The sequence below is a fragment of the Orycteropus afer genome, unplaced genomic scaffold (assembly GCF_000298275.1).
Source record: "Orycteropus afer afer isolate SDZICR_OR568_19922 unplaced genomic scaffold, OryAfe1.0 scaffold00031, whole genome shotgun sequence".
In the NCBI taxonomy this organism is placed as follows: domain Eukaryota; kingdom Metazoa; phylum Chordata; class Mammalia; order Tubulidentata; family Orycteropodidae; genus Orycteropus; species Orycteropus afer.
In genome coordinates, this window is record NW_006921618.1 from 10739007 (window position 1) to 10751849 (window position 12843).

The following is a 12843-nucleotide window of genomic DNA, read 5'->3' on the forward strand; positions in this document are numbered from 1 at the left end:
AAGCACTAAGATTATCTCAGGAGCTCTGGTAGCATAGTGCCTAAGGCACTTGACTGCTCACCAGAAGGCTGGCGGTTCAAACCCACCAGCCACTCCTGGGAAGGAAGGTTGGGCAATCCTACTTCCGTAGTGATACTGCCTCGGAAACCCAAGGAGGGGTCACTATGAGTCGGGGCCGACTTGATGGCAAATAACAACAACAACAACAACATCCAGCAAGTGGTGGAAGCAGTGCTGGTTCAGTGGTAGAATTCTGGCCTCCATGCTGGAGACCTGGATTTGATTGCTGGCCAATGCACCTCTAGTGTAGCCCCCACCCATCTGTCAAGTGGAGGCTTGCGTGTTGCTCTGATGCTGAACAAATTTCAGCAGAGCTTCCAGACAAACTAGGAAGAAAGGCCTGGTGATCCACTTCCAAAAATCAGCCAATGAAAACCCTATGGGTCACAATGGTCTGTTCTCCAACCAATCATGGGGATGGCGCTGGACTGGGCAGCATTTTGTTCCATTGTGCATGGGGTCACCATGAGTTGGAGGCCAACTCCATGGCAACCAACTAACAACAGCAACAATCCATCCTGTGATTGGGTGTTCTCATATGACTGTTTTTAGAGACAGAGCTAGAAAGTAGATTAGTGGTTGCCTTAAGATTAGACAGTATGGCTTAAAGAGGGCAAGTCACCAGCCCAGGCCACAGAGTCACTAAGAGGCAGCAGCAAGGTTTCACCACACCTGACTCCAAGCCCACTGCTCAATTGACTTCTCCTTCTCCAGGAATAATAGGCATTTTTCATAGCTCTCTTAGTATATCAAACTATATGCAGAGTTACATCCTTGCCTCAACCTGATTTAGGAGCCATTTCCCCCATGTTACCCATTTCTCTTAAAAAAAAAGGCAAATTTTGCCCATGAATCCAGAATGAATCCCTAACCTCCGATAAATTTTGTATTGATCCCTTCAGGGCTCATTTACTGGGAATCACTCTGTCTCTGACTCCTCTCTCAAATAACTTCTTCAGCCACCTCACCCCTTACTCAGCTTTATTCTTCTCCATTATAACCATCACCACCCATCCTTATATTATTTATGTAGTTGGTTACTCTTTTCCTTCCTTTGGAATGGAGGATCCCCAAGGGGAGGGCTTTCTTTGTCTTGTTCTTGCTGTACACACAGGGCCTGGCGGGGCCTGGCACCGTTTCTGGCACTTAGTAGACTCTGTTTGAGCAAGTGTGTGAATGAAGTCAGCAGCATGATGGGACTGATGGGAATGTCTCCATTCAGCAGGGACCAGGCTTCCTGCATCCACCGACAGAGACAGACCAACCTGTGCAGGCCCCATCTCACCGCAGCTCTGTAACAAAACCTGTATTTGCTTTTGGTGCCACTTGGCGATGGTAAAACTCAATCACCCAGACCCCCACTTACCAAGTAATGCCACTAAGAGAAGAACCACGATGATGTTGTTGGCATTCTTCTCCTTGTAGAAGTACAGCAGCAGGCAGAACAGAATGATCTCCACGAGCTGTGGAAGGCAGCAAGGGGTGGGGTCAGCAAGGCCACAGAGGTGGGCAAAACCCCTGGTGGGTTGGGCCAGAGCTCCTGTGCTGATTTCATTAAAATCATAGCCCCTTGGAGTTGAAAGGGAATTGAAATACCCAGCATTTCCCAAACTACTTAAGGATGTGGAAAAAAGGAAATGTTGAGTGAAAACTCTCTAATCCCTAGGTAACACTGAGAAGGACTTCACTGTTTACCTCATGACAGGGCCTCATATCCAACCTGTCTTGGATGACTAAGATTCACTGGGCTGAGGTAGTCTCTTCCTACTTCACTGATCCATACTCAAACTCACTGCCATCAAGTCAGATCCGACTCACAGTGACCCCTCCTTGGATTTCTGAAGCGGTATCACTACAGAAGTAGATTGCCCAACCTTCTTTCCAAGGAGTGGCTGGTGGGTTTGAGCTGCCAGCCTTCTGGTTAGCAGTCAAATGCCTTAGGCACTATGCCACCAGAGCACCCTCACTGTTCCATGGGTACCTCATTAAAACTGGGTCAGTCAAAGAGAAAGTTCCCTGTTCACTGAGGAGAAGTCTTGGTCAAGTATACAAACAGCCACTCTCTTCACCCTGCCTCACCAAGCCTTCCATGTGTGGGGCATGGAAGGGTAGAAAGAGGACAGTATTTGAAGTTAGGGACGCCCAGGCTTGAACTTGGATCTGCCTCCAAACTGGTTGTGTGACACTGAGCAAGTCACTTAACTTCTCAAAACCTCAGTTCCCTCCTCTGTGAAATAGGGATAATAATTCTTAACTTGCAGAAAGCCAGGATGAATAGCACTAATTGTAGGTTATGCTTTAATGAACACTTACTATACATCAGGCACTGTTCTAAGCATTTTACCTATACAAACTCATTACATCAGCACAATTATCCTATGCAGTAGGTACTACAATCCTGAGTAAGTAAATGGCGGACCCAGGATTTGGACCTGGCCATCTGGCTCTAACATCCCTGTACTTTCTCTGTAGGCTACATGGAAGAAAGGAGACACAGCAGAAACTTACTATTAGACACCGGCAGGTCTGAAGCTTGAGAAGCTTTGCATCAACAGCTTGACCCTTCTACCACTTACCCCCCCAACATTTGCCAATACTGTCCCAACAGGCAGGCCCGCTCAACAGCCAGCAAGATGATGCAGCAAACTTTGACAATGGCTCCTGCCCTATTCCTACCCAACCCCCTACCAAAGTTTATTTGTTGCAAAAACATGGAAACATTAATGGGATTTTAAAAAGGATTTAAAGAAAATTCCTCATAATTAGAGTATCATATAACACAGCTGTTTTCATTTCCCTGTTTCTTCCTTGTCTTTGTCCCAGTGAATACATATTTTATCTAGTTGTCATCACAGTCAATGTATAATTCTGCACTGGGCTGTTCTCAGTCAGCATGAACAATTCCCACGCTTTGTGCAGTTGTCATAATTATCTTTAATTGCTCCAGAATACTCCATCAAGCAGATGGACAGTCACCATCAACATTTGCGGTCATTGTGCCTGTATTCAGGTGGCTCCAATTTTCTGTCATTCTTTCTGATGCTCACATGAATGCTGGAATAGTACTCAGTGGTATAGTTAAGATGGCTGGATACACGATCAGTCCTCAATATTCTCGGATTCCGTATTTGCAAGTTTTCTTTTTTGCTAAAATTAATTTGTACCCCCAAAATCAAAACTTGTGGCACATGCAGGCATGTGCAGAGCAGCGAAGTATTTATGTTTGTCCACCATGCACCTTCCCAGTTAAGGTTAAACAAGGGGTCACTCTGCCTTCTTGTTTCAGCCCTCAGACTGTAAATAGCATCCTTTTCACAGTCTACTTAATGCCACATTTTCTGCACTTTTGTGCTTTTTGTTGGCAATTTTGCTGTTTACAGTGGCCCTGGGGCATGGTGCCAAAGTGCTGTATTCCTAAGTCCAAGAAGGCTGAGATGTGCCTTACAGAAAAAATTACATGTTAGATAAGCTTCGTTCAGGCATGAACGATAGTGCTATTGACTGTGAGTTCAGTGTTAATGCATCAACAATATATATTAAGTCAGGTGTTTTAAACAGAAACACACACAAAATAAGGTATGTGTTGATCAGTTGACAATGATTTGTGACCAGCAGCTCACAGAAACCTATGTCTGTATTTCTGTGAGGAGCAATGGTTCAGTGTTCAAAAATTCAGTGTTTGCTGGGACATTATAGAACATAACTACCATCAAAAACAAGAATCGACTATAGGCTGGTCTCTTCCATAAACTATGAGCTCTGTGAGCATGTCTCATTTATTAATTTATTTTTATCTCTACAGTTTCTGGCACATAGCAGATACTTGATAAATATTCATTGAATTTGACTTGGCCAAATCTCTCTAGCTGGCAGCAGTGGCTCATGGTCCTGATCAGGTAACACAAACCCAACCACTTACTGAGCATCTATCACGTGCTGGGTGATTTATGTGTCACCTCATGTACCTCCCAACACCCTGGAGAGGAAGCCTAGTGATTCCTGCCATTTAATGAGGACTGACTTAACTGGAGCTTCTAGTTAAATGACTTGGTCAAGACAACACAACAGTATTCTCAGAGTGAAAAGCCTATGTTCTGGGGTAAGGCTTTTCCTGACAGGGTGGCGGGTCTTTAGCTTTTTCTCCACACCCACAAGGCTCCTTCCAAGACAGCTCCTTCTAAGACAGTAACCTCTGGAGCTGGTTGGTGGTAGGGAGACAGCACAGCCCAATGTTGGGAAAATCTGTTCTCTGCCTGTGGGCAATCTGAGGAAGAGAAATGTCCTAGGGCTTCTAGACTCCATCGAGGAACGGGCTGCTTGTGTCCAGGAGAAGTCAGTGAATACCTCCATCAGCAGGTCAGGTGAGAGGAAGGTGGCCCCTGAGGTCAGGTAGGCCCCTGGCCTTCAACTCCAGCTCTGCTCCTTATGGGTCCTGTAACTCTGAGCAAATTACCTAACCTACCAGAGCCTTAGATGTCTCATCATAAAAAGGGGTGAAAAACACATGATAGAATTGTTGAGAAAATGTGAGATGAGATTTTAAAAAGTGTTGGGAGTGGAATGGGACTATACCAGCAAGTTTATCCAATACCTTAGATAGTAGCTTCCTTGATTTATTTGCAGAACTAAAGCTGGATGGAATCGGGGCAAAGGATTTCTCTCTGGTTGGGGGTGGGTTTCCATCAGCTGTGCAGTATTAGGTGAAATAAATAAACAAATAAAATTCTATGATTGTTTATAATTTTAACTTTTTTTTTCCCCTCACCATAAATGTATTAAATGGTGACTGTAAAAATTTGGATGAAAGACAAAGAGCAAATAAAAACCAAGTCCAAATCCCATCTCCCAAAAACAATGACTGATGGTTTAGAGACATTTTATATATACATACAACCTATATCTTTAAAAAAAATAAAACTTGCATATAAAATCATATATTTATATGATTTATATAAAATCATACTGCATATTCAGTTGTAGACATTACTCACAACATAAGTGAAAAAGGCATTTCTCATGAACCATGTACTCTTCTCAATCTGGTATGAAGTATGACAGGACTCACAAATCCCCTACTGATGGGTATTTAGGTTTCTCGTTTCTAGGATTCAACCCTCTACCCCCCCCCCCACTTCCTGCCATCTCAGACAGAAGGACTAGGAACTTATCTTACCGTGTACAAGAGAAAAGGCCAGCTCACAAGGTGCCTGGTGATGTTCTCTCCTGTCATCTTCTCATGGCTGTTAGGTGCAAATGTCACCAACAAGTAGGTACCCACGACAGCCAAACCACAGCCAACAAAGGACAAGACATAGCGCCCTGCAGGGTAGGGAGGGGAGAAGCCGTCACAGGATTCAGTGCAAGAGATGCGCTCTCAGTAATCAAAGGCTCTCAACACAACTCAGGGTCAATTTATGTTTTTCTCCTTTACTTTTTTTTAAAAAAAAAGATTATTTTCCTTAATATTATTATTATTATTACTAACTATAATGAAGTATAAGAGCTCTGGTAGCACAGTGCCTAAGGCACTTGACTGCTAACCAGAAGGTTGGTGGTTCAAACCCACCAGCCACTCCTCCAAAGGAAGGTTGGGCAATCTACTTCCGTAGTGATACTGCCTCAGAAAGCCTAGGAGGGTTCACTATGAGTCGGGTCTGACTTGACGACACATAACAACAACAACAACAAAATGAAGTATAATAGACATGTAAAAAAGTGCTTGATGAATTGTGCAAAGGGAACACACTCATGCAATCAACACCTGGATTAACAAAGAGACCGTTACCAGGATCTCAAAAGCCCCACTGTGCCCCCATCCAATGCATGCTAAAACCACAATGCAACACACCAGAATGGCTAAAGCAGAAAAGACAAAATATAACAAGTGTTGACAATGGTGCAACCAGGATAACATACTCCTGACATCTAACAGTACTAATAGTTTTGCTGGTTTTGTACTTTAAGAAATATATCCCTATAGTATACTGTTTTGTGTTTGTGTTCACTCAATATTATGATTGTGAGATTCATCTGTGTTGTGGTGTGTAGTGGTAATTCATTCATTCTTATTGCTGTATAATGTTCCATTCTACTATTGATGGGCATTTGACTAGTCTCTAGTTTTAAGGCTATCACAAATAATGGTGGTATGAATATTTCTGTACATATCTTTTGGGGAAAAAATTATGTATTTCTGTTGGGTATAAAACTAAGAGTGGAATTGCTGGGTCCTAGGATATGGGAATGTCCAGCTTTAGTACTCTGTAGTGGTCAAATGGTTTTCCAAAGTGGCTGAACTAATTTAATTTACATCCCCACCAGCAGAGAGAGAATGAGAGCTCTGGTTGCAGCCTTGTCAACGTTTGTTAAATTTTGACTTTTTCATCCTACAATTATGGTATTGTGTTGTGGTTTTAACATGTACTTCACAAACAACATTTTAAAGCTATAACCATGTTATAAGCCAGCTTAAAAACAAACAAACAAATAAACCAACCAATAAAACAGGAAAAGAAAACCACAAAGCCTACTACACATCTTTAAAAAATTATCTTATACAATTGGGTAGTTAATCTACTCCTGAGGGAACTAACTATATACATACTATCAATATTACAGAACCAGAGTGTTCAGAGACAACTGGTCATCCAGAAGGCATTCTCTTGGGTGAACAACAATAGCCTCCTGCCTCTTTCCTGGGGTCCTGGCACACTTTAGCTCAACCCTATCGGTTAATGAAAAGCCGGCCAAGGTCCGACTCACTCCAGGCAAGCCAAAAAGGGCTGAGAGTTCTGTTGTACTTATGGGGACCAAAGGCCACTGGATTTTTCTAGAATAGTTCTGACTGTACCTATTTTATTCCACTGTCTCCAAAAAATGTATGATACCATATTAAATATCTTTGATTTTTATTCTCAGGACTGGACCTCATAAATGTCAAAGGTACTCAAATATTAGTTGTTCAGTTGTTCAATGAATGAATGAATGAACCATGGTTAAATTCAAAAGGATAAATTCTGTGCTAAGTTATACAAGTCTGCTGTGTTAAGTTTTCCTTCAGGCAGGAGTGGGTCTTATTCAACTTCCTGCCTGCAATGTCCAGCAAGTCTAGCATTGAGTGAATGTTTGCTGAATCTAATGGAACTTTAGTAGGGCAGCCCAGTATAGCTGTGAAGTTGTTCACTACACAAAGGTACCTGGTGGAAGGGGTGAGGAGGGCTAAAAATCCAGCCCATGCTCTGTTCACCATGGCGTGTGCTCACAGAGTTATGGCTACCCAGAGAGGATATCTTTCTTCCAGTTCACACGAGGCACTGTCTATACTAATATGGTTTGCATTCCTAGAGTGGTCCAAACAGATGCAGACCTCTCCACTGGCCTCAGAACCAGCCCAGGGTCTTCTTCCTCACCCCATTCTACCCCCATCAGGGCTGCTGAGAGTCAGTCTGAGTCTTTTGAGCTTCTTGGCATCATTTGTTTGCTGAACAGTACAGGGCCGCCAGTTCTGCATTTTTAAGTATAAGATTCTTTTCTTTTCCTGCTCTCTGGCCCTTCCTGGATCTTATTCCACGTTGATGATTTACAACAGTGGTTCCTAAACCTGGCTATGTGTCTAAAACATCTGGGGAGGAGCTTCCTCCCATTGACACTCTATTTTCAAAGTTTCCAGACACAAAGGAACACTGAAAGAACTGTTCACTGAACACCCATAGTCCTAAGCATGTGGCTTAGGTGGGTGGCCAAACTTGCTCACTCTGCACTTTGACATTTTGCTATACTTTATTGGATATCTATCCATCTCTCCATGTCCCTACCCACTGATCAATCCATCTCATTTGTGATGAATTTCAAAGAAAGTTGCAGACATCAGTAGATTTCACTCTACAGCAAACCAAACCAAACTCACTGGCATCGAGTTGATCCCAACTCATAGCAACCCCTCCTTGGGTTTCCAAGGTGGTATCTCTATGGAAGTAGATTGCCCAATCTTCTTCCAAGGAGTGGATGGTGGGTTCGAACCACCAGCTTTCTGGTTAGCCACCAGAGCTGTGTAAGAATGCAAATATCCAGCCCCCACCCCAGGTCTCAGAATCTTGGGAGTAGGATCTGGTACACCATCATGTAACTCCCTTGCTTCCCATCACAACTAGAAAGAAATTCAAAGTCCTTAGCATGACTTATAAGGTCTTACACCATCCAGTTCCTACATGCCTTTCTGAACTCATGTCCTCCCTTCATCCCTCTTGCTTACTATCCTCCAGCTGTCTCAACTTTACTGATACTGGACACACCAATCTTATTCCTACCTCAGGGCCTTTGCACCTATTCTTTTGACATGGAACACTCTTGTCTACAGATCTTGGCATGCCAGGCTTCTCAATATCATTTAGGTCTGAGGACAAAAAGCACCCCTTCAGAGAGTCTAACCCCATCTCCCCAGTCCCCTACCAAGAAGCATTCTATTTTCTCTGAAACATTCACTGTGATCTAAAATTATTTTATTTAGCTGTTCATTTGTTTACTGTATCTCCCCACCCCCCAACACACATTAGGTTGTAAGAACAGAAACCCCATATGTATGTTCCTGGCACTTACAATAAAGCCTAGCACTTGGTAGGTGTTTTGGGGGGAACACTTTTTCCCTACTCCATGGATTTCCATGTGGAGGGACCACCATTACTGTGACACTTCTACCTCTCACTCCATTGGTCCATATTTTTCAATTGGCTGGAGGTAACCTATCAAAAGAATTTAAACACCAAAGCATTGCTCTCTTTTCTTCCTTTTCCACCCTAGACATCTGCATATAGTCTATAGGTAGTAGTTCTACATGTCTCCACTCTGGAAACTCAAATGTTTTCCTTGGGAGGACTGCTCCAAGGTCTAGCCTGGGTGCTGAGGAGTACTGAGGGAGAGTGTGAGCAATTTCATTTGGTCACACACCTACCCCACATGCCCCAATCTAGTTTTTATTAAAATAAAACAAAATTGCTAATCTTCTGTGTTTATCTCTCATTGCTTTAGAACTCAGTCAGGGAAGAAGGGTCCCTTTTATTGGGTCTTCTAAAATCACACAAAAAAAGATGCTGAATAAATACTGATTGAATGGAATGAATAAAAGTCCATTTTCAAAAGCATTATGGATGATTCTGGTGATTTGGGAACCATTGATTTAAACTTTCAGGAGTTTGAGGGGGGAGTATATAGAACCGTAGGGGGTGGGTAGGAGACAGATAATATCTAAGTTGGGGTGAGCTGGTTTTATAATGAACAAAACAGCACAAGCATAAAATTTATGACAGAACTCAAATCACTGAACTTACTCAGGAAATCTTTAGGTTTCCATTTTTCTTTGATGAATATGATTCCTATGATGGCACTAGCTGTGAAAAAAAAAAAAAAGGCATAGGTTAAAGAGAATTGGGTCTACTGTCAGTGCATGCAGGCCCCTCTGGCCATGCTCTTCAGGTTAGCTCATTTGCACTGGATCATGGTACTTCCTAACCTCTCACTCATGTTCCCAACAGCTCATGCCACTCTGGCTCCTCTGACCTTCCATCCCAGAAAGGAAGGCTCCTCTCTGAGCCTTCCTACAAGGCCAGGAACACTGTTAACTGAGTATCTGCTATGCAAAAGGTTATTTATACAAGTTATTTCTGGCATGTCCAGTCTTTGAGGTGGGCACCATTATTGTTCCCATTTGACAGATGGGGGCACGGAGGCTAAGGGAGATGAAGAACCCATCCACAATCACACAGCTGGTAAAAGAAGGCAAGATTTGAACCCAGGACTGTTGGATGCCAGGTCTTTACTTCTTCCACGGCAACATTTTCCCTCTAGTTCCTTTCTCTCCCCAACTGGACCCTGTTTACAGATGTATTCAATCTCCCCAATGACTGCCCTAAAGGATGGGGCTGGCAATCACTGTGGACAGGGTGGAGCAGGGGAATTAGGTCTGGAATATAATACTAGTCAGCCTCTCCAGGCTATGTCCCCTTAGGCAAGGCACTTCACCTGAATCTCAGTTCCCTAGTCTGTGAAATGGTGTGCTGGATCCACCTTGCACCTGCTTGCCTTTTGTTCTCATTGTTAAATATTCAGGAAACCATTGGTACCTTAAAATCATTAGAGTGGGAGTATTTACACCATGTAAACTGGCAAGTGCTATAAATTACTGCACCCCCTTACCTCTCCTCCCTCTGGGTTTTTTTCGTTGAGAGCTCTTTATCAGCACATCAATGAAAACATCTACTGCTATAAGTCATAAAACGCAAACTCCAAAGTCACTGCCATTGAGTCCCACTGGGTTTCCAAGGCTGTACATTTTTACGGAAGTGGATTGTCCCTCTTTCTTCTGCAGAGTAGTTGGTGGGTTTGAACCTCTGACTTCCTGGTTAGCAGCCAAATGATACCACCAGAGCTCCTTTGAGTTATAGGGGTAATTAAATAATACATGCAAATCATCTGGCACACAGTAAGTGCTCAATAACTGAGCTAATTATGAAAGTACCTGCAGCAGTGACTTTTTTTTAAAAAAGCTGCCTTTGAGTCAATTCTAACTCATGGTGACCCCCTGTGTGCAGAGCATAACTACTCTACTGGGTTTTCAATCTGTGATCTTTCTTTCTCTGGGTGCATTTGAACCACCAACCTTTTTGTTAGTAATTGAGTACTCAACCATTTGCACCACTCAGAGACTCCTAAGTAATAGGTTCTCAATCAATGGTAGATATTATTTTTAATATTTCTCACTGGGTGACTTCAGAAGCTCTAAGAGCCCTTAATTTCCAATGGCTGATACCTGAAGTCCCATCATCACAATTCTGTTTCTTATTTTTAAGAATTTAATTATTTAATCCTTATTAAAATTCAAAGACTAATAGTTAAAGCACTAAGTCATTTATTCCTTAATGTGAATAAAAGTTTTAAGGCTCCTTGGGAGATACCTGGATCTCTGGTGGCGTAGTGCCTAAGGCACTTGACTGCTAACCAGAAGGCTGGCGGTTCAAACCCACCAGCCACTCCTCGGAAGGAAGATGGGGCAATCTACTTCTGTAGTGATACTGCCTCGGAAACCCAAGGAGGAGTCACTATGAGTCGCATCCGACTTGACAGCAGTGAGTTTGGTTTGGTTTTGGTTTTGGAGATACCAGCAGTGGAAAGAGCAGAGAGATACAGGTATAAACCTAAATACCTATAGGGGCTGGGTAGTAACATATATGTGGAAAAAGGGACAGACGTGGGACAACAGGGAAAAATGAAGATTGCGGCAAACCAGTTTACTCAACAAAAGGCATTCAAATTACAATTTATAAAATATTGTATGTGGGAAAAACATAGCATATTTGAAGATCTCACTCACCTCACAGGCTGCCAGTTTACCAACCCTGGTCAAGAAAAAGTAGATTCTTATAATAGGAAAAGGGATAGCAAATAGGTTTCTGCTCTTTTGCCAACTCTAAGTGGTTGGTAGTGGCCCTATATAGGCTGGCTAGGAAAGAGTGCTATAATTGATTAATGATGTCTGCCTTGGGCACAGTGTGGAACACCAGAGTCACAATAATTGATTATTGATGTCTGCCTTGGGCACAGTATGGGACACAGAGTCACTATGCTTATGCCATGCATCTACCCCCCCTCACGTAGAAAAGACTACTCTTAACTGAAGGAGGAATATAACCTAAAATATTACTTTCTCCTTTAAGCACAGGGAAGAGCTTCCAGGCAGTGCAGTGCTTGCTAGCAACACAAAAAAGAATAATCTCAAAGCCAGTTCATTGTCCCAGCTTTTCTGTACAAAAAGCTATTGTTCACTAATCTACTAACATCTTTTATTTAAGGAGAAAAATTTAGTGTAGTATATTATTACAATGTAGTATGCTATGCCAATTGACCTTGATGTCCCCTGGGACCATGGTCCTGAGCTCATGAGTCCAACAACATACTACACAGAAATAGTATTCTACACCCTACTTTAGTGAGTAGCAACTGGGGTCTTAAAAAGCTTTCAAGTGCCATCTAAGATGCAACAATTGGTCTTTCTTCATCCAGAGAAAAGAGGAATGAAGAAAAGCAAAGACACATGGAAACAACTAGTCCAAGGGACTACTGGCCCACACAAACCTTAGCCTACATGACCCTGAGACCAGAAGAACTAGATGGTGCCCAGCTACTATGGTCAACCACTCAGAAAGGGAACAACGTACGACATTCTGGATAGAGTGGGAGATAAAAGTGGAACAAAGCTCAAAATCATAAAAAAGAGTAGGCTACTGGTCTGATAGAAACTGGTGAAACTCCCAAGACTATGGCCTCTAGTCACCCTTCCGGCTGAACTCACTCCTATGGCTTTCAGCCAAACAATAGACAGTGTATAAGGTGTATAAGGTGAACATTTATATCAGGTAGGTACAATCCTTAGAACAATCAATCATGGGAGATCAGAAGGACAGTGTTTGCACAGGGCGATAGCTCAGACGGAGGAAATCCATAGGAAAGAAGGACACAGGGAAAAGGTAACCATAGGGAGAAAGTAGGAAGAGAGCTTGTGGTAGGTATGTTTGTGTGTCAACTTGGCTGGGCCTGGGTGAGTGGCTGGGAAGCTGGATGTAGTATTCCCCATGATGAGACTGGCAATCAACTCCATGGTGGGATCTACCACAAGCAGCTGAGTAGCTGCCTTTGGGATGTGGTCTGCTTCCCGTATATAAGGAGAAGCCTTGGGAATGGTCTCTAGCCTATGGCACGCTTGGACCCTGCATGTAGCTGTGTCATTGCTCAGCA

General features: G+C 42.9%; 1 protein-coding gene across 1 annotated transcript in view; it reads right to left on the minus strand.

Annotated features, from left to right (window-relative positions):
• The window catches only part of NIPAL3 (NIPA like domain containing 3), an 88988-nt gene that overhangs the window by 37549 nt on the left and 38596 nt on the right, over positions 1-12843 (minus strand). Inside the window, exons 4-6 of the mRNA XM_007935731.1 lie at positions 9384-9443; positions 5234-5379; positions 1427-1523 (exon numbers count right to left, since the gene is read on the minus strand). Of these exons, the coding sequence (XP_007933922.1) occupies positions 1427-1523; positions 5234-5379; positions 9384-9443 (303 nt within the window). The remainder of the gene's footprint in view (positions 1-1426; positions 1524-5233; positions 5380-9383; positions 9444-12843) is intronic.